This window comes from Hemiscyllium ocellatum, chromosome 37 (assembly GCF_020745735.1).
Source record: "Hemiscyllium ocellatum isolate sHemOce1 chromosome 37, sHemOce1.pat.X.cur, whole genome shotgun sequence".
Taxonomy (NCBI): Eukaryota; Metazoa; Chordata; class Chondrichthyes; order Orectolobiformes; family Hemiscylliidae; genus Hemiscyllium; species Hemiscyllium ocellatum.
Genome location: NC_083437.1, coordinates 6,709,666 through 6,737,356, shown reverse-complemented (window position 1 = coordinate 6,737,356; position 27,691 = coordinate 6,709,666). Strand labels below are relative to the sequence as shown.

General features: G+C 41.3%; 1 protein-coding gene across 4 annotated transcripts in view; it reads left to right on the top strand.

The window, feature by feature from the left end:
• The window catches only part of hspg2 (heparan sulfate proteoglycan 2), a 530,364-nt gene extending 503,280 nt beyond the window's left edge, over positions 1 to 27,084 (top strand). For all 4 annotated transcript variants that reach the window (XM_060851818.1, XM_060851817.1, XM_060851815.1 and 1 more), the window contains 7 exons: positions 105 to 227; positions 14,910 to 14,985; positions 16,139 to 16,217; positions 17,386 to 17,456; positions 19,097 to 19,180; positions 19,532 to 19,635; positions 22,721 to 27,084. In XM_060851818.1, the coding sequence (XP_060707801.1) occupies positions 105 to 227; positions 14,910 to 14,985; positions 16,139 to 16,217; positions 17,386 to 17,456; positions 19,097 to 19,180; positions 19,532 to 19,635; positions 22,721 to 22,893 (710 nt within the window). In that variant the 3' untranslated portion in view covers positions 22,894 to 27,084. The remainder of the gene's footprint in view (positions 1 to 104; positions 228 to 14,909; positions 14,986 to 16,138; positions 16,218 to 17,385; positions 17,457 to 19,096; positions 19,181 to 19,531; positions 19,636 to 22,720) is intronic.
• The last annotated feature ends 607 nt before the right edge of the window (positions 27,085 to 27,691 follow it).

The following is a 27,691-nucleotide window of genomic DNA, read 5'->3' as shown; positions in this document are numbered from 1 at the left end:
GAAAATGATGGCCACAGCTCCATACGTTAGGACTCTCTATTTGTTTTGCACAATTAATATGTGAGGAAAACTGGTGTTTAATTTTGATTCTGTTTTCATTCTAGGTGAGAATTGTGAAATTCCATGGGACATCTGTTTGCAGGGAAACCCTTGTATGAACGGTGGGACTTGTGAGAAGAATCAGTGCTGGTGTCCGATGGGGTATACTGGATCATACTGTGAGCTAGGTACAGACTGAGATGAGTGTTTTATTACAATCCCATATCCAACTCTTTGACATCCTAGAGTCATTTAAGAATGTTCCATAAATCCTGAAAGAAATTATGTTCTTTGATCAAAATCTTTTAATTATTCTAAGAGGATCTCTTTTTAATTTTTGACAAATATAAAGAGTATATTCAATGTAATCTATTGCAATTATCTTTGTATGGCTGCTCTCACTGTTAAGAAGTTATCTCTGAATGCTCCATCTGGTTTATGAAAGAGAATGATACTGCGATTTGCTATTTCACTTAAAACTTGCAAGACTCTTGGAGCACCTGGGCGAGTAGATGCAGAAAGTTTGTTTCCCCTTGTCTATGATCAGCGTGCATAATCTCAGATTAAGGGGGTCACCATTTAACGCCAAGATGAGAAGGAATTTCTTCTCTCAGGGGGTCGTGAATCTGTGGAATTCTCTACCACAGAGAACTGCTGAAGTTGGGCCGTTAAATATACTCAACACCGTGATAGACAAATTTTAATCAGTAATGGAATCAAGTGTTGTGGGGAAAAAGGAGGAAAGTGGAGTTGAGGATTATCAGATTATCCATGATCTCATTGAATGGTTTAGCATACTGAATGGACTGAATACTTCTGGGAGAAAGTGAGGTCTGCAGATGCTGGAGATCAGAGCTGAAAATGTGTTGCTGGAAAAGCGCAGCAGGTCAGGCAGCATCCAAGGATACTTCTGCTCCTGTATCCTATGGTCTTTCTTATTTAGCCACTCATAAATTTTACTATCAAGGATCACAGCCTGCAATTGTTCAGTCACTTTAGAACAGAAAAAAATCTCCAGACTCTGCACAAAAGAATAAAGTGAATCCAGTGGAGGTCAGTGAGGAATGATAATGAAAACCTTTGTGAAAGTGATGAATTTTTAAGGTTTTTCTAAAGGACAAGAAGGAGGTGGAATGTTTCAAGGAGGGAATGGGAAAGTATGAAGCCTAGTCATGTGAAGGCCTGAGTGTTATTAGGTTGCCAGAGAGAGTGAAGAACGAACAGGAGTTGCATGAATGCTAAGCCCTTTGAGGATTGTACGGCAGAGATGGAGATGGAATGATCAAGGGGAAATACAAGCATGTGTTACCTTCAACAGAACCATCTAAACCCACAACCTCTGGCATCTAGAAGGACAAGGGCAGCAGATTCATGAAAGCAACACCACCTGCAAGTTCCCCTCCAAGCCATTCACCATCCTTCCTTAAAAATACATCACTGGTCCTTCACTATCGCTGGGTCAAAATCCTGGCACTTGCTCCCTAACAGCACCAACAGTGTACATCCCCGAATGGAGTGGCTCAAGAAGGCAGTCCCATCCAACCCCACACTACTCCCTCAAGGATCATTGTGGATGGGCAGTAAATGCTAGTCCAGCCAGTTGTGCCCACATCCCTTTTAAAGGATGAATTTTACCATTCTCTGCTTTGTACATTGTTTTTATATTGAGGTGTCAGAGACTATTGTGGGCAGTTGAAGATGTGGGCAAGTATTGATGGTGACTGCCTTGAGCAGAGAGTGATACCTGCCCTGACTAAACTGTCAGGGACCAGGATGTTTAACACTCATTACTCCTGTCCATTATTGGGCAATGTGTTCAGCCTGCCCTCTTGGTAAGCAAGTCTGATCCTTAATTGCTGCTGTTCATCAAGTTCTCAAATTCTAACATGCAGAGTTTCACACAGACTATGTATAATTGGGTATTTCTTTAATCATCATTTACTTGATTGATTTGATTTTTTTTACTGCATTTTTCATCTACCTTATTCACAAAAGACTGAAGGAAGCAAACCTTTTTAAATACCACCGAAACTTAAAATTACATCACAGCATGGGTCATTCAGAAGGTTGATAACTTTTCAATTAAGGTTATCTGAGTTCAGAAACTTGTAGATATAATTCTCCTGTAGTAAATGGTGTGCAACGATTTGAACTTCTGTTATTGAATTGTAACTATATTTTGAACTTTAACTGGTCACTGAAAAAAAATGATAGTTAAAATCTCACACAGTTATTCTTCATTGTGTAGTGTGGTCAGGCTGTTCATTAGAATTTCAGGCGAATATTGCATGAGTAATTCCCTCATTGTTTGTTGATATGGTCACTGGCTTTCTGATCCAGGCCTGATACAGCCGTGCTAATTTGAAGGTGGTCCCTTCTAAGTGTTTCCTGCTGCACCCATTCCATTTGCAAATATAAAAAGTAAGCAAATGTTCAGCTGATTACTGCTGTCCCCAAGCCAATGTGTTGTTATTCCTAAATGTCTTGGGCCTGCACCTCTTTTTGGCAACTAAATATAAACTTAGAGAATTGTGATTATCTCTCAAAAAGAATAAGCCTGTTTTCAACCAGTTAGATATAACCTATAAGTTATCAATAACTTCCATCAATAGCTGTGCAGCCTCACTTAAGGGCACACAGACCAGTTGAGACTTGGAACATGCTTGTGATCAGTTATTTTTGTCACTGGGGTAATTATTAACAGCCTTAAAAAATCATTTTGCTATTCCTGTTCATCCTCTGTTCCTGGGAGGATTCCAGCATCAGTAAAGGTCGTTGGAAGGTCTCGATTGTGAGTTTGATGCAGTGTTCCAACTTGCCACCACCATTATTCATAGACTCCCTGTCATTCTCAAATCAGAACTTTTTCATCAGATGATGAGTCACCCCTGGGCTGCCCTTATAAAACCTCTGAAGAAAGCAACTCTGAATCCTCGAGACTGCTATGTCTGCAAACATCCAACTGTTAACAACCACTTTCTTCACCTGGAAAATGGTACAGGAATCTAAATAAAATATTGTGATGCAAGTTGTTCAGGAAGCTGTGCCTCCACTGTGATGGTGCTGGTTATGCTCCAGTTGTTTCTCTACCCATCAGTTGATGATGAATCCTGCTAAAATTCTGGTTGAATTTGATTGGATTGCAGAACACTGTTCAGTTGTGATTAGTGAACAGATAATAGAATATGCAGTTTATGCGAACAAGGCAATACCAGAGGAAAGGACAAATAAAAAAATTGGGTGGGGAAAGTTTCTCTCGTTGGTTGTGCTCATAAATTTTCAAGATGCTGTCTGAGGCGTTTTTTTTACATTGTCAGCTCCCCAAGTGCCACAGGACAAGTGTTCTGCTTGGCCGAATATCTTTCACTTTTTGAAGTTCCCTGACTTGTGACAATCTTAGTTACTCCAACATCTTTAACCTTATTCTTGTACTATTAATTAAAAATGGGAGATTAGTAGAAATTTTTCCCGGTTGCGAATCAGTTCTCTCTCCTGTACGATCAAATCTCACTTTCCATGTTTAGAAATTTGTGTTTTTCAAATTTGCTGGTTTAGAAATTTGCATTTTTCAAAATTACTGGAGTTGAAACACAATGCTAACAGTAGCTGCTCAACACCAATCTACTGATGATGTTTCTGTGATTTCACTCATCAACTGTTTTCACCTTTCCTCATGTTGTTTTATCTCGAGTCTTTTCTCTCTCTCTCTCTCTCTCTCTCTCTCTCTCTCTTATAGGTGCTAATAACTGTCTCCAGCTCCTCTTCTGTGCCATTCTTTCAGATCTAGATTATAAAATTACAACTTGTATCTTTTTATTGAAGTTTCAAGAACTATATATTGCTTGTGATCATCTCAACTAATGAAAATCACGTATTTGTTTCCCAAATGCCCAGGTCCTATATTTCTCGGTGGCAGTTCTCCATAACCGTCTCCCAGTCATTTGCACATGGTCAGAAGGATCATTTAGAAACTGTGCCATTTGAACCCTCTGAAGAATATAGAGTTCAGGCAGGAGGAAGCTGTAGAGTTGACAGCAAGTGTTTTTTTATGATGACCTGTACAACTTCAGGAAATTGTTGGAGCTGATTTTTAGCTGTCCTAAGAAAGATTGGTGCAAAAGGCAGCCATCAACTTAAATAAGATATCAAACAAGTGCTTGAATCTTATTTTGAATCTTTAATTGTTCTGTTATCAGTAGTTGACATGCTCACTGTTTGGAAATCTGGACCTAAAGTGTTTAATCTGACCACAAGCGAAGCTACCACATCAGTAAACACTGTAAGTGTAGTGTAACCAACTATGAATGAACATATGACAAATGACAGTAGTTAGGTGCAAGTGTGTAGAATGTTTCCTGTGCAAGTAGGCTCTGCTGTTTGGATGTTGGTGTCAGTTGAACTGTACAGCTCAGAAGAATAACACACAGGATTGACACACTCAGACAAAATGGCTGATCATTTCCGATCTCTTGCTCTGCAAATGGAAATATGTCGTACTGCAATACTGCTGTTGAGGGTGCTCCTCCTGGACGATCCATCAGTTCTTTGCAGGATCATCATATCTATTCCCCATCTTCATTTACTTCTCAAAATCTGCTCGGAAAATCTGATCCAAGGCACCAACAGGGATCCTGAAGCTTCCTTGCTGATCGAGTGAAGTGTGATTCGCTGATGACTGAATGTGAATTCTGACCAGAGCTCTGCCTCAAACCCATACTGGTGAAGCTGAGGACGTTTGTGAAGTCTCCTCCTGTGAATCATTTAAATGTCCACCACTATTCACAACTGAAAGGTGCAGGACTGCAGAGCTTCAATATTATCTGTTGGACAGAACTGGTCCTGGTTCTGTGTCAGGATTTGGGTCTAGCTTTCTAAACAATGGGCATGTCAACTGCTAATATCAGTGCATTTAAAAATTTTTTAAAAACTCAATCACTTGTCTGATATCTTGGAGCATCACTAGGCTGTCACTTGATATTTAGGTATGTTTTTAACGTCCGAATCTATTCTATTCAGCAGTGCCTTAGTATCATACAACACAATGGATTGTGGCTGCAGTGTGAGAGAGCACTTTGTCTCAAATACTGCGTGGTAGTCACTCCTACCTATTGTCATGAACAGATGAATCATTGACAGATCAGTGAGGATGAGGCTGAATAGGTTTTTTCCTCTTACTAGTTCTCTTACCATCTCTCATTGTCCCCGCCTGACAGATATGTCCTTCAGAATTCAATCAGCTCAATCATTAATGGTGCTTTTGAGCCACTCTTTTTGATGCACTTTTTGAAATCTCCATCCAGAGTCTGTTCTGCAACTTTGCTACCCTCTGCATTTACTTCAAAGTTCAACCTCGGGAGTTCTGAATCATTACCTTAGTGAGGACTGTAGGTGGTGGCTGTAGGAGATTTCTCTGCACTTGTTTGAACTGATGCCAGGAGACCTCAAAGTGTCAGTGTTGAGGATTCCCAGCACCATCTTCCTTATGGAACAGGGCATACTTGGGGATGGTGATAGAGGAGACTATGATACTGGCTGCAAAGGCATGATTTGGTGATTGTGACTGTGTCAGCTTGGTGATTGACCAGTCAGTGGGGCAACTGTCCCAATTTAGCACAAGTCCGAGCTGTTAGTGAGTGGGATATTGCAGAGTCAGTTGGACTGACTGTGGACATTAACATTTCTTCTCCCTCAAAACCAGGAGACATTATGAAGCACAACAAGATACAATGGCTTGTTAATGACTTTATTTACACTTATACAGGTATGTCTGCTGTTACTCCAGCACCAGAGTGGCACATGGAGGGTAGTGCGGGTAATGTCATTTAGTCTACGTTGACCTTTCATCTAACAAGGAAGTGGTGGTAGTATCTAATTTGGCATGATTCCTAGTCCTAGTTGCCTATAATCACATTTGTAACATTTAGTTGTTAAATGATGCACTGAAGCCCAAGGGAGCAGAAGGGATATGCATTTCTTTATGAAATGTGATGGATTTCCAGCTGTTCCACTGCAATAATCACTCAGTCCTGAACAGTCAGAAATAATATCCTAACACTAGCCTGTTGTTGACAACACTGCCTGAGATTTAGTCTGAACTTAATTTTTGATCCATTTCATAGCATGGAACGATGATTTAAAGAGGATTGTCATTTTTTTTGAGGCCTTTTAAATCTGGGATTTCCATTTCCCATTGGATGTACTCTTAGAAGATTCATCACATGATCTTCCACTTGCAATGAGCCAAAAAACACACTCTATTTCTAATGCTTTTATTGTTATTAAATGGAAACTTTTTAAAAAGCCTTTCTCCTGAATAATCCACCTATAGCTCTCTCCCAGAATGCTCTCTGCAATGTCCTATGGGTTAATCTCTAATTCTAGAGGACTCTAGGGTTTGTCCCAGATTTTCTTTGCCTGTGGAGATGTTGGTAAAAATGTAACTTCCTTTAGATGGTAGGTTCTGTATGGCTGTGGTCAGACCCCATTTGTAATGCAGTGAGTAGTTTTGGGCCCTGTATGTAAAGGAGAAGGTTCACATGAATGATCCTGGGAATGGATGGCAAATCATAGAGGAGCAGTTAAGGACTCTGGATCTGTATTCGATGAAGTTTAGAAGGATGAGACAGGATCTCATTGTAACTTACAGAATACTGAGAGACCTGGATAAAGTGAGCATAGAGAAGATGTTTTCACTAGTGAAAGAGACTAGGACTAGAGGACATAGCTTCAGAGAGAAGGGATGAGCCTTTAGAATGGACATGTGAAGGAATGTCTTCAGCCAAAGGGTGATGAATCTGTGGAACACATTGTCACAGAGGGTTATAGAGGCTAGGTCATTGAATATCTTCATGACAGAGATCGAGACAGTCTTGATTAGAAAGGAGATCAAACATTGGGATGAGAAGATAGGAGAATGGGTTGAGAAACATATCAGACACAATTGAATGGCAGAGCAAATTCAATCAGCTGAATGCTGCTATATCTTATGGACTCGACGAAGTCAAGAGCTTTCAGCTGCTGATGGTACAAATGAGAATGATTGCAGTAGTCACAATTGGAATGTGATAAGCACTGCTTCATTTACCCCCGACATAGACTGTGTCCTAGAACCTATCCTTTCTTTTAAACCCAAAACTCCATCCCAGTCCAGGAAACTGCACACACAGCCATCTGAGCAAGCAGTTCACCTCAAAAAAATGTCAATGCTGTACTGTATAAATGGTGACCACAATATTTTTAAATATCAGCTCATGGGTTGAACGTGTCTCCAAGAGCTGCTGTTCAATGTGAAGTGGTTACAGTTGTAACTCAAAAATGGAGTATGTATATAAATAGCAAAGAAATAACAAGGTGGAGGATGTTAATAGTTTGTCATCAATTTGGGCTTAAAGGAAGCTAATTTAACCCAAATCCAATACTGTAGTGCATCATTTAGCTTTAATCTAGATCTGATCATATACTAACACTTTCATATAGTGTCTTTAATTCCTCTGTTGAAATGAACCTAAGTAATGTGACGCTATGAGCTGGATAAACGGTTGTGAGAGAAGGATGTTTACATGAAAAAGCATAAAGCATCTCTTCTGGTGATTCAACCATCAACCAGCCTTGAATCTGAGGAATGGATGGCTGACTCCTTCAGGGAAATCTGGTGCAGATGAGAATGCATAAATTCAGGATTGCATCTCTGTGGTCATGTCCTCTGCCTGTTGTCTCTCACTGTTGAGTCTTTATAAAGCTACAGGAAATCTATTTTGGCTATACTTGTACAGAAACACTTCAAGGCACTATATGAAAGAATATTCCAATCACTTTTATAGAATTAACCCCAGTAGTCAGCAATATTCCTGGACTGCAAATTCTGCTCAATGGCTACCAGAATTTAGCATTCAGCAATACATGTGGTAATAATCTTGTACATAATAATTTTTATTGTAAGCATGGTCAGTTACAAATTCTGCTCAATGTTGGGTTAATGGTGTTACATTTCAAAAATGTGTTTGTCATTGTGCAAATATTTAACAAAGCAAAACACGTGTTTCCTTGTCCTATAGGAGAGCAGGTTACAATCCCTGCCTGAACGAGATTATTCTTCCTCCCCAAAATGGAGCTTAAAGGCTAACCTTGAAATCCTTGTTCATAAAATGATAGTTACATATAGATTAATAGACACCTGGGAGTAATTATGAGCGTTCAGTTAGATTGAAGAGTTCAGTGACATGCATTTTTTAAAAAATCCTGGCAGTAACATCTGACAACAGCATTCATACATATTATTTTGATAACCCATAATGATTTCTATTTGATGTGAGTGTTATGGTCTGATTTATTTATACTTTGGTTCCGGAATCCGTTCTGGTGACATAGTTCATGTCCTCTCACAGGTTTTTGATCCCTTCTGCCTATTCCTGGTCAATCAGGAGCTCTTTTAGAAGTGGAACATTCATACGCAGCATTTGTTTTATTCTTTCTTGGGGTCTGGTATTGCTGGCAAGGCCATCATTTGTTGCCCATCCCTATATGGCCTTGAACTGAGTGGCTTGCTAGTACATTTCAGTCAACCGCATTGCTTTGGATCTGGAGCCACAAATAGGCCAAATCATTTAAGGACAACACATTTACTTCCCTAAAGGACATTAGGGACCCAGATGGGATTTTACAGCCATCAAGATAGTTTTATGGTCACTATGGGGCTGACTGGCCTCCCCCTGCTTTTGGCCATAGTTCACTGAGGCAAACTTTTGATTCTTGATTAATTTAATTTAAATGCCTCTAGCTGTGCTAGTATTTGAATCCTTGGCCCAGAGCACTCGCGAGGGCTGCTATATTACTCATCCATTACATTACCACCATCTTCCTGACTATTTAGAGTATCTACTATCATCTTATATGTGAACTTGTATAGGAAGGATTATTTTATCAGTTGGTTAAATAGGGAAATAAGAAAAATATTCGTATTCCTATTGCTTTTTTCACATCCTCTGAATATTCCACAATAATAGGTGAGGTGAGTGTGACTGTGCTTGACAACAGGGCTGTATTTGACCAAGTGTGATATCAAGGAGCCCTAGCAAAACTGGAATCAGGACAAATTCTCTGTTGGTTGGAGTCATACCTGGCACATAGGAAGATGGTTGTGGTTGTTGGAGTTTAGTTATTTCTGTTCCCAGACATCTCTGCTGACGTTCCTCAGGGTAGTGTCCTAGGCTCAACCATCTTCAGTTGCTTCATTAATGACATTCCTTCCATCATAAGGTCAGATGTGGGGATGTTCTCTAATGATTGCACAATGTTCAGCACCATTTACAACTCCTCAGATGTTGAAGCAATTCATGTTCAAATGCAACAAGATCAGGACAATATCCAGACTTGGGCTGACAAGTGGCAAGCAACATTCATGCCACACAAATGTAGTCAATAAGAAGTAGTCTAACCACCATCCCTTGATATTTAGTGGTGTTATTATCACTGAATTCCCCCACTATCAATATCCTGGGGGTTACTGTTGACAAAAAACTCAAACCTGGTCACTCCATACAAGTACAGTAGCACAAAAGGTGGTCAGAGACTAGGAGTAATGTAGCAAGTAACTGACCTCCTGATTTCCAAAAGCCTGTAGTCAGGAGTCTGGTGGAATATTTCTCCTTTGCCTGGATGAGCACAGCTGAAACAACATTCAAGAAGTTGACATCATCTGGGACAAAGCAACATGCTTGATTGGCACCACATCTCATGCATCCACTCCCTCAACCACCGGTGCTCAGTAGCAGCAGTGTACGCTATCTCAAAGTTGGACTGCAGAACTTCACCAAAGATTCTTAGACCTTCCAAACCCTGAATCATTTCCATCCAGAAGGATAATGGCAGCAGATACATGGGAACACCACCAACTGCAAGGTCCTGTCCAAGCTACTCACTGTCCTGACTTGGAAATATATCACTGTTCCTTTACAATCACTGGGTGAAAATCCTGGCATTCTCTCCCTGGGTGCATTGTGGGTCCACCTACAGAACACAGCTCACCACCACCTTCTCAAGGGCAACTAAACACCAGCAATAAATGCTGGCCATCCAGTGACACCACACGTCCCATGAGTGCATTAAAAACATAAACAAGTAGTCTGAACTGGCGTCAACTGTTTGGCCCCTCAGGCTTGCTGTCCCATTCCATGCCATTGTGGCTTATCTCCTGCTTTGGCTGCACTTTCCCATCTCCTCGGCAGTCCCTCAGTTCCTGGAAAGATTCTGAGATGGTCTTTCTCCCTCGGATTTGAATACATTCAAGGATAGAGCATAAGCAACCCTCCATTGTAGAGCTTTCCAAAGATTTGCAGGGCTTAGATAAGGACATTTCTTGTCACCTCAGCCCAAAAGAATCAACACCTCAGTAACCGCTTATACTCAGATTGTGACTCTGGGTTCTAAATGTTCTAACCAGGAGACACCGCTCCATCTCTCCTCGTTTATCCAGTCAGGCCCCTTCAGAATTTTCGGTCCCCATTCATGTAACCTCCAGAGAATTTACTCCACCTCTCATTGTAAACTGAACCCAACTCCACCTGATGAAGGAGCAGTGCTCTGAAAGCTTGTGGTTTCAAGTAAACCTAGTGTCAAGTGACTTCCAAACTTGTCCACCCCAGTCCAACACCATATTATGGCTAACCCCATGTGAACCTTCACTGCGCTATCTCCAAAATGAGTGCATTCTTCCTCAAAGCCGGAGACCAAAGCTGCGTACAATTCTTCAGGTGTCATCTCACCAAAGCCCAGTGGCAATTGTAGCAAGTTGTCTTTATTTCAAGCCCTTTGTAATAAAGACTAACATGTAACTTGATTATCTAATTGCTTGCTTCAGCTGCATGCTAATTTTGTGTGCCCAGTACAAGTGCATGCAAATCTTTGAATACCAACAATTAGGAGTTTCACACCTTTTTAGAAATGTTACGTTTCCCTTTTGTTATTATCAAAGTGAATTAACCTGACTATTGTCCGCATTGAACTCCATCTGCCTCTTATCACCTGTACTGGAGCCATTATGATCATTTTTGAGATGTAGTCACTGTCCTAATATAGCAGAAAGTGAGGACTGCAGATGCTGGAGACCAGAGTTGAAAAGTGTGGTGCTGGAAAAGCGCAGCAGGCCAGGCAGCATCCGAGGAGCAGGAGAATCGATGTTTCAGGCATTAGCCCTTCTTCAGGAATGAGGCTGGTGTGCCAAGAGGGCTGAGATAAAAGGTGGGGGGGGGGGGGGGGGGACTTTGGGGGAGGGGCGCTGGGAAGGAGGTGAGGGTGATAGGCCGGAGAGGGGGTGGGGGCGAAGAGGTCGGGAAGAAGATTGCAGGTCAAGAGGGTGGTGCTGAATCCGGACTGAGATAAGGTGGGGGGAGGGGAAATGAGGAAGCTGGAGAAATCTACATTCATCCCGTGTGATGGAGGGTTCCTAGGCAGTAGATGAGGCGCTCTTCCTCCAGGCGTTGTGTGGCCAAGGTCTGACGATGGAGGAGGCCAAGGACCTGCATGTCCTTGGTGGAGTGGGAGGGGGAGTTAAAGTGTTCAACCACGGGCTGATTGGGTTGGTTTGTGCAGGTGTCCCAGAGGTGTTCTCTGAAATGTTCCGCAAGTAGGCGGCCTGTCTCCCCAATGTAGAGGAGACCACATCAGGTGCAGCGGATGCAGTAAATGATGTGTGTGGAGGTGCAGGTGAATTTGCGATGGATATGGAAGGATCCCTTGGGGCCTTGGAGGGAGGTGAGGGGGGAGGTATGGGCCCAAGATTTGCCCTTCTTGCGGTTGCAGGGGAAGGTGCCGTGAGTGGAGGTTGGGTTGGTGGGGGGTGTGGACCTGACGAGGGAGTATTCCCAGCGTGCCCCCCTCCCCACCACCACCTTTTATCTCAGCCCGCTTGGCACACCAGCCTCATTCCTGAAGAAGGGCTTATGCCCGAAATGTCGACTCTCCTGCTCCTCGGATGCTGCCTGGCCTGCTGCGCTTTTCCAGCATCACACTTTTTAACACCGTTCTAATATAGGAAACATGGCATCTAATTTGCATGGTGCAAGTGTTCAGAAACATCCGTGGTAATAGTGACCAAATAAGCTTTTTTTGATGATGGATAAATGTTAGCTGGGGCATCAGGAAAAGGCAGAAATGTCAAATATCTTCTAACAGACAACTGAGGGCACAGACACAGTCTTGATTTAATCCAAAAGATGGCCTTTCTGACAGTCCAGCCAAACCTCAGTGTGCTTTGTGCTCCATGTCCTCAACTGGGCTCCAAGCTCCTAACCCAGTAGCATGAGCTCTTCTATTGAGTTGTGGGTGGCATCTTTTGATAATAAAATGAGAAATTCTAATACACCCTGTGACATGTACTACAATAGGCAATCTTCATGAAGAATGTTGCTTTATGCCTTGATATAGTGTAGCTATAAATATGATGCAGGCTGACGGGGTTTTAGTGGGGAGAGGGGGGCATATAAAAGCAAAGAACTGCAGATGCTGGCATTCTGAAATAAAAGAAACAAAGTTCCAGAGGAACTCAGCAGGTCTGGCAGCATCTGTGGAGAGAGAAGCAAGAATAAAACTTTTGAGTCCAAAGTGACAGCACTTTAAGCCTCTCTTAGAGGTTTGGTGTCTAGTTTCAATTAATATAGTACTCTTTTTCCTTATTAGGCCAATTTTCAAATGATTTTCTGGAGTTACCTAGTTGTGTTCCAGCGGCCTTCATTTAGTATAGATTGATGTGCCCATTTCTTTCACATTTGTTTGGGAACCTTCATAAAATAATGGCTACCTCACCTGCCTGTCGAAACCTTGGCACCTCGTAGACATGGATCCCTTAGTTAATCATTTCATGTCTTAATTATTCCTCCATGTGGATTAGATCGAGCAATTTCCCATTGGTCCTGAGACATGAAGACTACAGTTGTAAGATTCTGAAGGTGTGAGACATGGCTCAAGCTTACAGTCCAGCACAGTTACCGAGAAAATGCTGCTCTACCAGAGGTGCCAGGTTTTGAATGAGACATTAAACTCAATTCCATCTGCCTCTTCAAGTCAGCACAGAAGATCCCACAATGCTGTTGGAAGAAGAGCATGGGACATGCCCAGTATGTCCTTTCCAATAGTTGCCTAACCAACCTGGGACAGACTACCTGGTCATTTTAGTTTGTGTTTGTGGTCTCTTGCTTTGTGTAAATTACTTGCCAGTTTTGCTATATTATCACAGTCATTCTTTGGTTTATGAATACTTTCAGACATTGTGAAAGGTGATTTAAAATTATAATTCTTTGGCCACCATTAGCGCATTAGGAGGCGCCAACCAGCATAGAGCTCAGGGTCCATAATGGACACTGGAACCAGTATCACTGACAACCTTGTTCAGACTCTGATGTTACCTTTCTTTTCTCTCCCCAGTCATTTCTCTTGTCACATTACTTCCTGGGTGTTTCCCACATAACTTCACACGCCTGAAAGAGATACCATGATGAGAAAGGGAAATAAGGTGTCAATTCCCTGACAGGGAAAGTGCAAAGTTCTCCTTTATGCAGCCCACTAGAGTGGGATAAACTTTTTCGAGGTAGCGGTCATGTGTGGACATAGGGGTTCGTAGTGACCTCGAGGTTCAATTCACTGTATTCTGCTGTTTGCTTCCTTGGCCTGCAATGAGAAGGCTGCAACAGAGGATTAGGGTTGGTTTTAACTTGGGATGGGGATGTTCAGGAAATCTCCATGTTCAGCCCAATCTCGCTTTAATGTCCAAGCCTTATTTCGAGTGTCTCCCACAAGGATTGGTGTCAGACTTGGATCATTGTCGGGAACAGCATCGCCCCCCCCCACCCCGCAGCCTTACGTTATTGTTGGGGAGTTTGCCTTGACCCAGGATGCTGGCATTGGGAGGAAGATGCAAGACTATAGCTGGGCAGAAGGGGGAGAGAAGCTAGACCGGGGCTGGGAAGTGAGAAGGAAGGTCGAACGGACTGGCCGTGTTTTGAAAGGCAGATTGCTGGTGAATCCCTGGGCTTGGGAAAAGTGGGATGTAGCCTATCATTGGTTCGTTGGGACTTTGTGTCATTGTGTCCAATGGAAATGATAAGGGAATCTCTGATATGCAGTTTTCCAGTCATCAAGGAAAGAGGACATTTTGAATTTAGAACAGCATTAAGGAATATACTGAGGCAGGTGGAACACAAGAATCGTTAATGTAAATTTGTAATTGAGCTGTTGCTGATGTGTGGAAACGACTGAGATGAATGCTGCAGGTTGTTGTTGGGCTGTTTGTGAAGTACTGCCCACCCGGATTATCACAGCAGCTGCAGTCACTGTCTTTACCATTCCTGTTTGCAGTGATTGTGGGAATTGCAATGTACCTCCTGGGAGCAGCCCTGATGTTAAAATCTAATGAACACAGCTCAATGTTGCATTAAAAGTGACAGAACAATGATAGGGGCTAAAGGTGCAATTGCATCATTGATTTTAAAGGTTCAATGTCCAGATTTCCTGGGAAGCCCTAGTAGAGCAGAGATCCACTGGTGAAATTACACCAAGATGGCAAGAATTTTGTTAACTAAGTAGGAAGGCAGTACAATAACCTCATGAAGGTTTAGCCCCATCTCCTCCTAATTCACATATTACAAGTGAACATTACATCAAAAGAAAACCCCTTCGTGAGAATGGAGGATTTTAAGGATTAGTGAGTGATAATGAAACCTCAAGCTAACATTGCTTGAGGTAGTTCAGGAATATATTTCTAAGACACTCCATAGGATTTCTACAGTGTGGACAAAGAAGGTTTCATTGTATGAAGGAAGGTGCTTGATGACTGAGACTTGCTTACTGATATAAACTCTTATTACTGTTGTTTTATACAGACTCTCCTGTGCAATATGGAGCCTTCTTCCATGATGGTGGATACATTGTGTTGCCAAAACAGATGTTCCCAAGGAGGTAAGAGCAATGGGTGGTAATGAGAGTTGATGTTCCGTTCAACCACCTCCAGCTATGAGGTTTACATTCTAAACCATGTGTGAAAAGGCCAGTACTCCATAAGGATCTTTAACTTGACAATGTTGTACATCATTTTTGGTTGTGATAAGTGTGGGGTGGTAGAATGTAGATTTAAAAATATATCGAAATCCTGATTTTTTTTCCCTTATGAAATTAAAATGAGGAGTGAATATACAGAGATGTATAAAATCATGGGGACCTTTGATAATGTGAAGAGCAAAGGTTTTTTTCCCCCTAGGATAGGGTATTTCAAAACTAGAAGGCACTTTTCTAAGGTGAGAGGAGAAACATTTAAAAAGAACCTGAGGGGCAATATTTCCTGTAGGGGGTGGTTCGTAGATGGAGTGAGCTGCCGGACTGGTTTAGTGTGGAAAACTTGATCAGTATGGATCAGTTGCGTTGAAGGGCATTTTTCTGTACTGTAATCTCTGTGGTTTGTTCAGAGGCTGAGATTACTCCACCAAACACAGATTCTGCCAGATATTCTGAGGCCAGAGGTGAGGTCCTACAACTTTAATAAATGTTGTTGCCATCTCCTACACACACAGACCAGCAAAACCAAGTTTTTAGCAGATGATCATTACAGCTAAGGTGAATGTTGGGGAACTCCTTAATACAGAGTAAGTACCTTCAGATAGACCAGTGAAATGGCAGCATTCTGAATAAAGACAGAGACTGGTTCTAGCCAATGACTCAGGATGAATCACCCAATGGGTGCCCATTCCTATTTGGGCAGTGACCAGTCTGTAGCCTTCCAGGGTCATACAGGGGACTGTCTATTGACTGGAGTGAGGATGATAAAACTCATTTGCCCCAGTCACACGTGTTGCGTGCTACCTTAGGTGACTGAGAAGGTTCTGCCTTGACCGAGGCCTATTGGATGCACCAGGTTCAGGCCAAATGCCCAGGCCTCATAGCATATTCCAGCCCAGCCTAGAACAGAAGTAATCCCACCCTCCTCCACCAAGAATGACCAAAGACATTGTGGACTGTATAAACCAGAGGCTTTTGCTCCCTGTTGGGCACAATGGGCAAGGTATTAAGAGGATTTTATATGCTTCCATTTAACAATACTGTGGTTTAATTGTCACAGTTCTCCAACTGCCCCTGAAACCATTGAAATGGAGGTTCGTACAACATCACGTGATGGTGTCCTGCTGTGGCAGGGAGTGGTAAGTGCCTCAAATATTGCTGACAAATCAAAGCAAACATCTGGAACATGCATTTTGTTGAAATTTGTTGAAAGGTTGCAGTATTGCAATCTGTTCTGTGCAACTCAAACACCAGTTTGATCCATACAAAAAGATTCCACTCAATATACCAGGCAGCGGTAAAGCAGAGGACATACTGACCACCAGGGAGTGATATCATTTGGGCCACATATTTCTCCATAGTTCAACCCTGTAGTACAGTTGTGCAACTTGTACTGGTTTAGAAATAATAATGTTATTTATGTTGTTATTTGTAATTAATAGAACAATATTAAGAAAGAAAATTGGTTAGAGTGCAGGACTTTTTCTGCAATACTGGCTGAGGAACTGGGAGACATAAGGCACTACAGTACCACTTCTGGTGGGAAGGTATAATCACAGTGTGACAGGTTTACATTGGGAATTACCATTATAAATATCAATATCATAAATTATAACAGGTGAGAGAAATGTGTGAAAAAAATGAGACATTAGAAGAAACATGCAAGTATGAATATTCATTTAAATTTTCATAAAATCAAACATTGGCATTTTAGATGTTTTCACAGCTTTAAATTCTGTTGTTAGATATTTTCTCAATCCTTGTCATTGTTCACAGTCTTGGGCAATTTTATGCTTACACTCCAGTATTCAATTAGGGGTTGACAATTTCATATCTCACCAAGAGAACGACATTCAGTGTTATCAGAAGAGAATTAACAGATTCTTCAAGTCCTCAGGAAATGTTAAGCTTTCCCCTGCCTCACTCTGTACTTTTCACACAACATCAGATTTTATAGTTCAACAGATCTATTTGGAAGCACTAGCTTTCGGAGTGCTGCTCTTTCATTAGGTGGTTGTGGAGAATAAAATTGTAAGACAGAATTTATAGCAAACGTTTACAGTGTGATGTAACTGAAATTATATATTGAAAAAGACCTGGATTGTTTGTTAGGTCTCTCATCTTTTATGATGAAGGAGCAGCGCTCTGAAAGCTAGTGCTTCCATATAAACCTGTTGGTCTATAACCTGGTGTTGTGTAAATTTTAACGTTGTACACCCCAGTCCAACACTGGTGTTTCCAAACCATGTGTACATTTCAGCTCACTAGTTTTGGTTTTGTTAATGAGAGAGTTTCTTGTGTTTATAGAAACAGGGAGAAAATGGAAAAGGAAAAGACTTTGTTGCTCTTGGACTCCAAAACGGTCACGTGCTCTTTAGGTAAGGCAAGCGAGGTGTGATGTGAGTCAACAGGTAAATCCTGTTTGTTTATCCGGGGCTCAGAAAGCTCTCCTTCCGTGTATTCACGTAGCGTTAGGTCCAGAATGCAAATCTATCTTCTGTAATTTTCTCCCTGCTTCTTCTGCCCCTATTGTACATGTCAGCATGCACAAATATTCACGTACTCCTTGGTGCCTACTCCATTGTCAGTGTCAGCATAGCTATTCTATCCCCATCCCTTACTTCATATTTTGTGACATTGTGTGATTTTAATTTGCCAAATTCACAGGTTGACGGACTGCAATGGTATCAAAATGTGTGTAATGGTCTTAGCCACTCCTTAATGCTCCCTTTCTTCCTTCCACCATCTTAACAGGGACTCCATGCTGTCTACAGTTTTGTGTGAGATGGTGCTTTGAGACAATGGGATTTTCCAATTACCTCTTCATCCAGAAAAGACCCCTCACCAAGTGTGCAGTATTCCCTCAATATTGTACAGGAGTGAAACTTATGATTTGTTCTCGTTGTTTCTTCTGATGCAGAGCCCATGTGTCTGTGAAATCATGCACGCGTCACACAAAGCAATCAACCTCTAGAAATAAAGAAAAATTCAACAGATGCTGGAAATCTGAAATGAGAACAGGGTGTGCTGAAAAAATCTCACCAGGCCAGGTAGCATGCGTGGAGAGAGAAACAGAGTTAATGTCAATTATCTCAGCCTGAAACATTACCTCTGTTTCTGTCCACCAATGGTGCCAGCGTTTCTCCAGTATTGCCTATTCTTTAGTGTATCAACTACATTGCAGGATTGAACAGATGATAAACCCAGTATCATTTTGCAATGAAACCAGCAGCAGGAGGGAACCTGCAGGATATCCCTCGATGGATAAGCTGATAGGAGCATTGAATTGATTTCCTAGTCTGTTGTTATCCTTTTGATTTTCTGCTGATTTTTAAAATAATGCATTGATCCTCCCCATTAATAAGATGAACTTGGAGCCATTTTTTTGGCACCATCAACCATTTCTACCGCTGTATAATGGTTCTTATTTTCAGTTAAAGTGTGCTGCAAAAAGTTATAGAAACTGATATAACTAATAATGCTGGGTGTCACTACCTAATCACTTTCAATTATTAACATAAAATATTATGCAAGGTACCCTGTGGATGACGGTATTCTCTTTTCAGTCATGCTCTACCCCCTAGAGCTTAGAAGATTGAGGAGCTTGAGATCTAACCCAGTGATTCATCAGGGTCGATGCAAAGGAATTATTTTTCCTGGTGGAGAAATCCAGATCAAGTGCCATAATGTTAGGGCATTATTAAGCTGGTTCAGTTCTGATTGAAGCTGGGGAAGATCGTGGAAATCCTAAATTCGGTCCTGTAAAAGGCAGTGGGTCACCTGTGGCTGGGTCACCTGAAGCTGTCATGAGTAGGATCGGTAAAGTATTGTAGGGTACAAAGCAATGCTGAGTAAATGGAGTTGAGGTACGAATCAGCCATCACTCCAAGGGCTGAATGGCCTTGCTCCTGTTCCAACTCATGTTCCCAATATGCCCCCAAATTGTGACATGGCAGCAGCATATTTTTCTGTAACTTCTGTTTGATACAGCTCTTCACATGTTGTCTTCTCCATGCAGTTACCAACTGGGAAGTGGTGAAGCCAATATCCCCTCAGAAGATCCAATCAATGATGGAGAATGGCATAAAATAATTGCTGTGCGGTAAGGAAATGGAAAACATTTATTATATTTGTATCAGAATACTAATGTTACTGGACTAGAAATGCAGACACACAGTGCTCCGGGAGATATGCATTCAAATCCCAGCCATACAGCTAAAGGAATCTAAATTCAATTAATTATAGACATAAGAATAAGGGCAGAAGAAATAAGAACAGGAGTAGCCCCTTAAACCTGTTGGACTGTTCAACAGGATCATTGGCTGATGTAACAGTCCTCATGTCCCCTATCACAACTTCAGGGGAAGGCCGTATATGTTTCCTGGTTTCTAAACTTCTGGAATGATGGAAAGGTGGCATCTGTTGGGAATATAAATAATGTTTTTCTCCACAGGGAAGGAAAATCAGGATATATCCAACTGGATGGTGATGGTATTGTGAGGGGAGAATCCAAAGGAGATAAGGTCATGGTAAACACGAGGGGAAGTGTCTACTTGGGTGAGTTTGGACTTACACTGAGCAGTTCGCATCAGCCCAGGTCATGGCATGTCAAACCTTGAAATTATGACTGATAAACCTCCATTTCTCCTGTCACATCAGAAGGCATTTTAGATCTAGAAAGAGACACATATCCCAGCTAACTTGAAGCTATTAACAGGCAATTAATTAGCTTGGAAGTGTGATTATAGTTACAGTAGAGGGCCAAGCAACAGCCAGATCTCACGAGGTAAATAACTAGATTATCTCTTGTAGTATCTTACAGCCACATGATAGGGCACACAATACCTTGATATGAGGTCTCCTCTGAAAGATCGTACCTTAATCAGTGCAGAACCAATTCAGTATTAGATGCACCTAGAGTATGTGATTAAGTTTGTAATATGGGTATGAATTCACAATTTTGAGTCACTGGGAGGAGGGTTACCAGTGAGTTTCCACGTCAGGTCTCATAAGGAGCCTAATTCCAGCTGCTTATGTATCTCACGTTTTAATTTCTCCACAACAACTGCAAAGCCACCAGACCCTGGTATTACCTTCTTATAACCTCTCCATCTCTGCCTCGCCTCCTTTAATACATTCCTCAGAACCTATCATGTTCACCAAACTTTGGGGCTGCTAGCTCAAGCTAATATCTCCTTAATAGCTCAATAACAATTGCTTGTCTGATCATCACACTTTCAAATACCTGAACGCACTTTATGACATTGACATCAATATCAGCAGGAAAAAATGAGGACTGCAGATGCAGGAGATCAGAGCATCAAATGTTATCATTCATCGTGAATAAGAGAAGTCAAACTTTGTTTGGTTACCATGAATTATTGGATCAATGTATTGATTTTAATTTTAATTACTCAGCTAGAAACATTACTTACATGGTTGTCCTGCATAAGACCATCAGACAAAGGAGCAGAAATTAGACCATTCAGCCCATCGAGTTTGCTCCACCATTCAATCATAGCTAATAAGTTTCTATTAGTGAATTCCACTTTCTGGCTGAACAAGTTTCTCCTTATCTCTATGCTAGAGTGTCTTCCCTTTACTCTAAGGCCGTGCCCTCGGATCCTAGTCTCTCCTACCAATGGAAGCATCTTCCCAACATCCATTCCGTCCAGACAATTCAGTATTCTGTAAGTTTCAATTAGATCCCCCATTTGTCCTTCTAAACTCCATCGAGTATAGACCCAGAGTCCTCAAATGTTCCTGATATGTTAAGCTTTTCACCTTGAGACAATTCTTGTGAACCTCCTCTGAACCCGCTCCGAGGCCAGTACATCCTTCCTGAGATATGGGGCCCAAAACTAAACGCCATATTCAACATTTGGCCTGATCAGAGCCTTATGGAGCCTCAGAAGTACATCCTGCTTTTATAATCTGCTCAAAATGAATGCCAACATTGCATTTGCCTTCCTAACTGCTGACTCAATCAGCAAGTTTACCATGAGAGAATCCTGTACTAGAACTGCCAAGTCTCTTTGCACTTAAGATTTCTCAACTTTCTCCCTATTTAGAAAATAGTCCATGCTTGTATTCTTCTTCTCAAAGTGCTTGACCTCACACTTTCCCACATTGTACTCCATCTGCCACTTCTTTGCCCACTTTCCTAACCTGTCCAAATCCCTCTGCAGCCTCTTCGCCGCCTCAATACTACCTGCCTCTCTGCTTATCTTTGTAGTGTCTGCAAACTTAGCCAGAATGCCCTCAGTTCTTTCATCGAGATCATTAATGTATAAAGGGAAAAGGTGGAATCCCAACATTGACCCTTGCGGAACACCACTTGTCACCAGCTGCCATTCTGAGGAAGGCCCTTTTATCCCCACTTTCTGCTTTCTGCCAGACAGCCAGGCTTCTATCATGCTAGCACCTTGCCTCTAACACCATGGGCCCTTGTCTTATTCAGTAACCTCCTGTGCAGCAACTTGTCAAAGGCCTTCTTGATGTCCAGGTAAATAACATCCATTGGTTCTCCTTGAGTGTCAATGAGTAATCTGCTTGTTACTTCCTCAAAGAATTCTAGTACATTTGTCAGGCATGACCTCTCCTGATGAAAACATGTTGATTTTTCCCTATTTTATACATTTCCAAGTATTCAGAAAGCTCATCCTTCACAATGGCCTCCAAAATCTTACCCACCACCAGGGTTAGGCTAATTGGGCTGTAATTTTCTGTCTTTTGCCTTACTCTCTGTCGGACGCTGAGGGGTGACCTTATAGAGGTTTACAAAATTACGAGGGGCATGGATAGGATAAATAGACAAAGTCTTTTCCCTGGTGTCGGAGAGTCCAGAACTAGAGGGCATAGGTTTATGGTGAGAGGGGAAAGATATAAAAGAGATCTACAGGACAACGTTTTCACACAGAGGGTGGTATGTGTATGGAATGAGCTGCCAGAGGAAGTGGTGGAGGCTGGTACAATTGCAACATTTAAGAGGCATTTGGATGGGTATATGAATAGGAAGGGTTTGGAGGGATACGGGCCGGGTGCTAGAAGGTGGACTATCTTGTTGAGATATCTGGTCAGCATGGACGGGTTGGACCAAAGGGTCTGTTTCCATGCTGTACATCTCTATGACTCTGTGACTATCTCTTCTATTTCCACCCTGATTCAGGAGAGGTGAAGGTGTGGTTACGATCTCACTGGATTAGTAGGTCAGAGGCTGAGGCCAGTGTTCTGAGCTCAAACCTCAGCATGGCAAAACTGGTGAAATTTAAATTCGCGTTCTAGAATTTGAAAGCTAATTTCAGTCATGTTAACTGTGAAAATATCAATTGTCTAAACCCATCTGGCTCACTAATATCCCTTAGGGACGGCCTATATGTGACTCCATGCCCTCAACAATGACTGGCTTTTAACTGCCCTTTGAAATGGTCAAGAAAGTTACTCAGATCGAGGAGTAATTAGAAATTGCTGCTGTAGGAAGTCACACCCGCATCCTCTGAAAGAACAAAGGATAAAAACGTAAATGGGACTGGAAACACTGTTTGCAGCCTGCCTTTCTACATGCTCTGATTGCGTGCCAAAAACCATTGCAGCTGAATTTCCATACTTCCTCCCTAATGTAATGTTTCCTCTCTGTTCTCAGGTGGTGCCCCAGATGTTAAACATTTTACAGGGAGTAAATTCACCTCCGGAATTACCGGCTGCATCAGGAAGGTGGTCCTTGTAAATAAAAGACCGGACCAACATCAGGTTCAACCAGTCGATCTGCGAGTTCACGCTGAGGGAGGGGTCAATGCTCGAGAATGTCCATCATAGGCATTCGGACTCACTAAAGGCAAAGTAGAGACTTCTGGGAAAGGTGCTTTGCTGCTATTAAATTGGATTGTTTTGTGTTCTTTAATGCAGTCCTCTTTAACCAAAAACAAATCATCACAATGTCAGCCCATTGTATTCCGTTGAATGAAGGGTTTTAGCAACTCAGCTTGATTTATTTTGTATCTACAAGAGCCATTCAAGAACACCAGCATTATCCTGAGGCAGAAGATCCTATGGACTTAGATTTCTCTAGCACTGAAGTTTGGGATAATAGTGAAGAGGAAACAGTTGGTAACCAATCTTCCACCTTTGCCTCTGAATTTTAGTACTGACTCTGACCTGGCTGGTGTTGACTTGAAATGAACTAGGCCAGTTCAGTCATCACTCATTTTATTAAAACAAAGGTTCACAAGCTGCATACCTGAAGTACTGAAATATCAGAGGGTTGGCGACTGTAGAAGTTCTATAATTGTACAAAATATACAGAGATCTGAATTGGTACCAGTGTAGAAAATGTCAAGGATTTATAACAACTTTACTTCTGTCTATTGAATTATCAGGCATTTTCTGTGAACAGACACTGTTAGCTTTCCAATTAATCAGCATGTGCTGAAGTCCAGAGAGATGATTAAACCTACTCCTGAATGTATACCCTATGTATTGGCATAAAATGCCACATCATCAAACACTAGAAATGTGCAGGTCAGGATACATACTCCCAAAGGTGGCCATTGAATATATAAGATTCACCGTGAGGGTTTGACATCCTAGGGTTAGGTGACCAGAAATCAGTAATGTCAAAGCACATTTAGGGACAAAGTTGTTCTGAAAGCTCACTTTGTTAGTAGTGTAGTAGTATAGTGCTGGCCTAGCAATCCCAGGGATTGAGAGTTCAAAACTCAACAGGAAACATTGAATTTGGGCTGATGAAAACTATCAATACCTGTCTCCAGACCCTTATTTCATTCTTAATGCTGTCAGTGTAACTAGAGATGTACAATAAAAGCCAACCTTTTTCAGAGTACTCACATCCTCAAAATAATATATTTTTAATACAAAACTTAATCCCACTTTGCTTCATATGCCTTTTACAAAAATGCATCTATTCAAGATAGTTGTATCTTGAAGTCGAGGAGTTCACCAAGAGCCAGACTTTTAAAACAATGGACTATTAGAGGGCACAGTCTTCAGGATAAAATTTTCATTACCTCATCAATGTTTGTAAATCCTCAGTTCATTAACAATGAGTTGGATGTTATGAAAGGTTGGACATGAGACTGTTCTGACTGTGTACTTCCCAGGTGCGAGGAAGTCAGTGATGCTCCCGAGAAGGCAGTGCCCTTTTACCTTATGAACAAGGCCTTGGTCAATGTCTATATTGTTTTTCAGTTTGTTGGCTCCTTTCATTTGACAGATTAGCCACTTCACAAAAATGAATCTGATGAATCTCTCTGTTCTTGTACTGTGCTGGCCTGCTGATGTAAATCCACCTGAAGATGTTGAGATTTTCTTAATCCCCCAATGTGCTGACCCTATCAATTGCCTTAAGGATTTGAATATTTTTTAAACAGTATAAAAGTCTAGGAAGTTGAGTTAAATTTGGCATCCAACTTCTAACTAAAGAGCTCTCTTGGAACTGTTGATAATGCAGTAACGGGCATTACTGGAATACCAAGGGAGCAGGTAAACATTACAGAAAGAAGTAAGCACACAAATTAGACAATGAGGTGCAAATGCATCAATCTCTGGTACCAACAACATATCCTTGCTCCATTCGTGGGGCTTTAGGTTCAGGTTCCAACATCCATACTTAATGTTTAATGAAGGATTGATATTTCACTTTGAAGGTTAAACTATTCTTTGCAATTGCAGACCTTTGAGTATTATTCAGAATTGATGTATTCATTGAGAGCCATCTTGTGAACCTTTTATGAAAAAAAAATTGCTGGACATACATTCAAGAAAAATTCCTAAACAGAAAACAAACCAGAGCACCCATGCAGTGTTGATGTTTTATTCAAACTACTGACATCTCTCTTTCTGAGTGTAGCTATGGCGATCACGTGAAGTCAATGTTAGCGCTCTTAACATTTTACTATGCATTTTGATGGTATGCACAACATCCTTGAATGTTATTATAATATTTGATCTTTTTCTGTTGTTTCTTTATCCAAAGACATTTTCTTCTGTAATCTGCAGTATTAACAAACCTGATTCCTCAGTCATTGAGTCAGCAGTTCAGCTCCCTATCAAGTGTATGTTCCGATTAAATGGAGCAGGTTTGAGATGTGCCATAGATTTGTCACATGTATCTATTAAGCCATAAGAAAAACACAATTTTATTCTTTCTTTGTTCAATGGAATAACTTGTAATGGCTTCATTTTTCTTCTCACCATTCTTTGGGGATTGATGGTCATGACTGCACATTAGAAAGTGATCGTATTTCATTCAGACTCTGGTTTAGGAAACCATATGAGGAACGCCACCAGTCTCTACACCATCTTCAATTAGGCACTAGTGCTGTGGACTACTAGAATAATTAGGAAACTAAGTTCCCCTTTGCCGTTAATTTGAAATGCATCTTGGTAGTAATCCAATTCAGTTTTCATCCTGCAAGTTGTTTAGCATACAAGTTTTTTGTTTCTCTCGTCAAGGTAGTGGGGTGAATGGGACTGGAGAAGAATGGGGCCAGAAGGGAAATAATCAATACGTACCCGGATTATAGTATTGCTTCATAAGTTGAATAGAAGTTCCTTTCTTTCCCCTTGGCAGTTCCAGGTCTGCACGTTATACTGGCTGGTTCCAGAGTGAAGACAGCAACTTAATACACAACTGCCACTTATTGTGATTTCCTAATGTTATCCCCCTAGGAAGAGGCCAGTGCCTCCAATAATCCCCATACATTGTCACATGGGTATTTAGAATGCATCCTCTCAGCATTTTTATGCATTTTGTGTTAACCATATTTTACTAATTTGACTTCCTAATATCAGTCTGGTCAAATAAAGAGTGAAGCAGCCAGAGAAGTGATACAGACTCTGGTGTGCATCCTAATGGCGTATTTCTGTCGGTGCTACAATCATAGTTATCCACATGTTGAGATATATTAACACTTCTCACTCACTTTTCACACCTGATCCCTGTTGTGGGTGACACAATGGCTTTGTACTTTGCTGTTCATTTCTATTAGAGTTGCAGATAGGATTACTGCAGGTGATGAAATGAACAGTAAGCATCAAAAACTGTGCAGCAGTGAAGGGAAAATCTGGATGCAGCAATTAGAGCTGAGACTTCAAAATAGATTGACATTTTGTCAATTTTTTAAATACGGAAATGGGAACATTTGGCACCAAGGCTCACCTGTCACCAGTCCTTCAACAAAAACATTCACTCACATAACTATTCAGACCTAACCATCCTACTAGCTGGGACCTGCATGTTCCATGTGCTGTATTAACCCACTAAAGATATCTGAAGGATAAACAGTATTTTTTTGTTTAAGGAAGTATTTTTTTTGTTATATTAACTTTTTGACACCAAGAGCGAAGGCCTTGCAATGTAGATTGTTATGTTAAAAAAACAAAGCAGCAGTCCATTTGGAGGTTATTCAGTGACTTGGTAAGTAAGGATATGACTGAACTATTTTTAAAAAAAGCAATTGGAACCTGATTTTTTAAAAAACATATATACTTTTAATTTTGATGGAAGTAAACCCTCATACTCTGATTTCTTTTTGACATTTCAGTCTGTGTGAATGTTATTAAATGATTATACAACATCAGAGATATTGGAAGCCCACTATTGTCCAATTGCCAAAATGATTCCTCTCTCATAGGTCACCATGAATAGGACTGATTGCACAGTTGTCAAGTGCAGCTCATGGCACTGATTCAGAAACTTGGATTTGAATCTATTTCATTTTTGTTTCGCGCTCACTCCCTGGACACCTGACGCAGCCACTTCTCTTGCAGACTTACGTTACAAGAGAGCACGAGCCTGATTTGGCATTCAATGTTCTGTCTCTGCTATATGGAAAGTGAAAGTTTCTGTAGTCCGAGAGGACCGCTCTCTCTCATTAGAGAGAACGATGAATGGTAGTAGGCATAACCTGATGGTTCCACCATGACAAGATCAGATTATGTGTCAAATGTTAAAAATCACATAACACCAGGTTATAGTCCAACAGGTTTAATTGAAAGCACTAGCTTTCGGAATGCTGCTCCTTCAACAGGTAGTTGTAGAGCTGTAAGACACAGAATTTATAGCAAAGGTTTACAGTGCGATGTAACTAAAATTATACATTGAAAAATACCTTGATTGTTTGTTAAGTCTCTCATCTGTTAGAATGACCATGATAGTTTCACTTCTTTCATATGTAAACCACAAAACTTTTTTTTTAAGAAGTTACATTCTCAGGTTAATTGTAACAATTGGTGTCAGGCCAGATAATATGTTGAAGGTGTCAGTCCCTTGTGTTCTGTTGTCTGTGCCATAATGTTTAGACTGATTCTAATCTAAAAAATGAGTTAACAGAATCTTACATGGATTCATGCAGTTTTTGAGCAAAGTACAATGTAACTCGGCAAGTACAAATTCACCCCACAAACGTATGTGTGTGTCTGGGTGGGGAGTTGTGAGTGTCTGAGAGAGAGTGTATATGTGTGTGAGTGTAAAGGGGTCTAAGTCTGTGAGACCCCTTTACACACACACACACACACACACAGTCTCTCACAGACACAACCCCCCACCCCAGACACACACACGCACTCCCACACTCACACATGCATCCCCTCACAG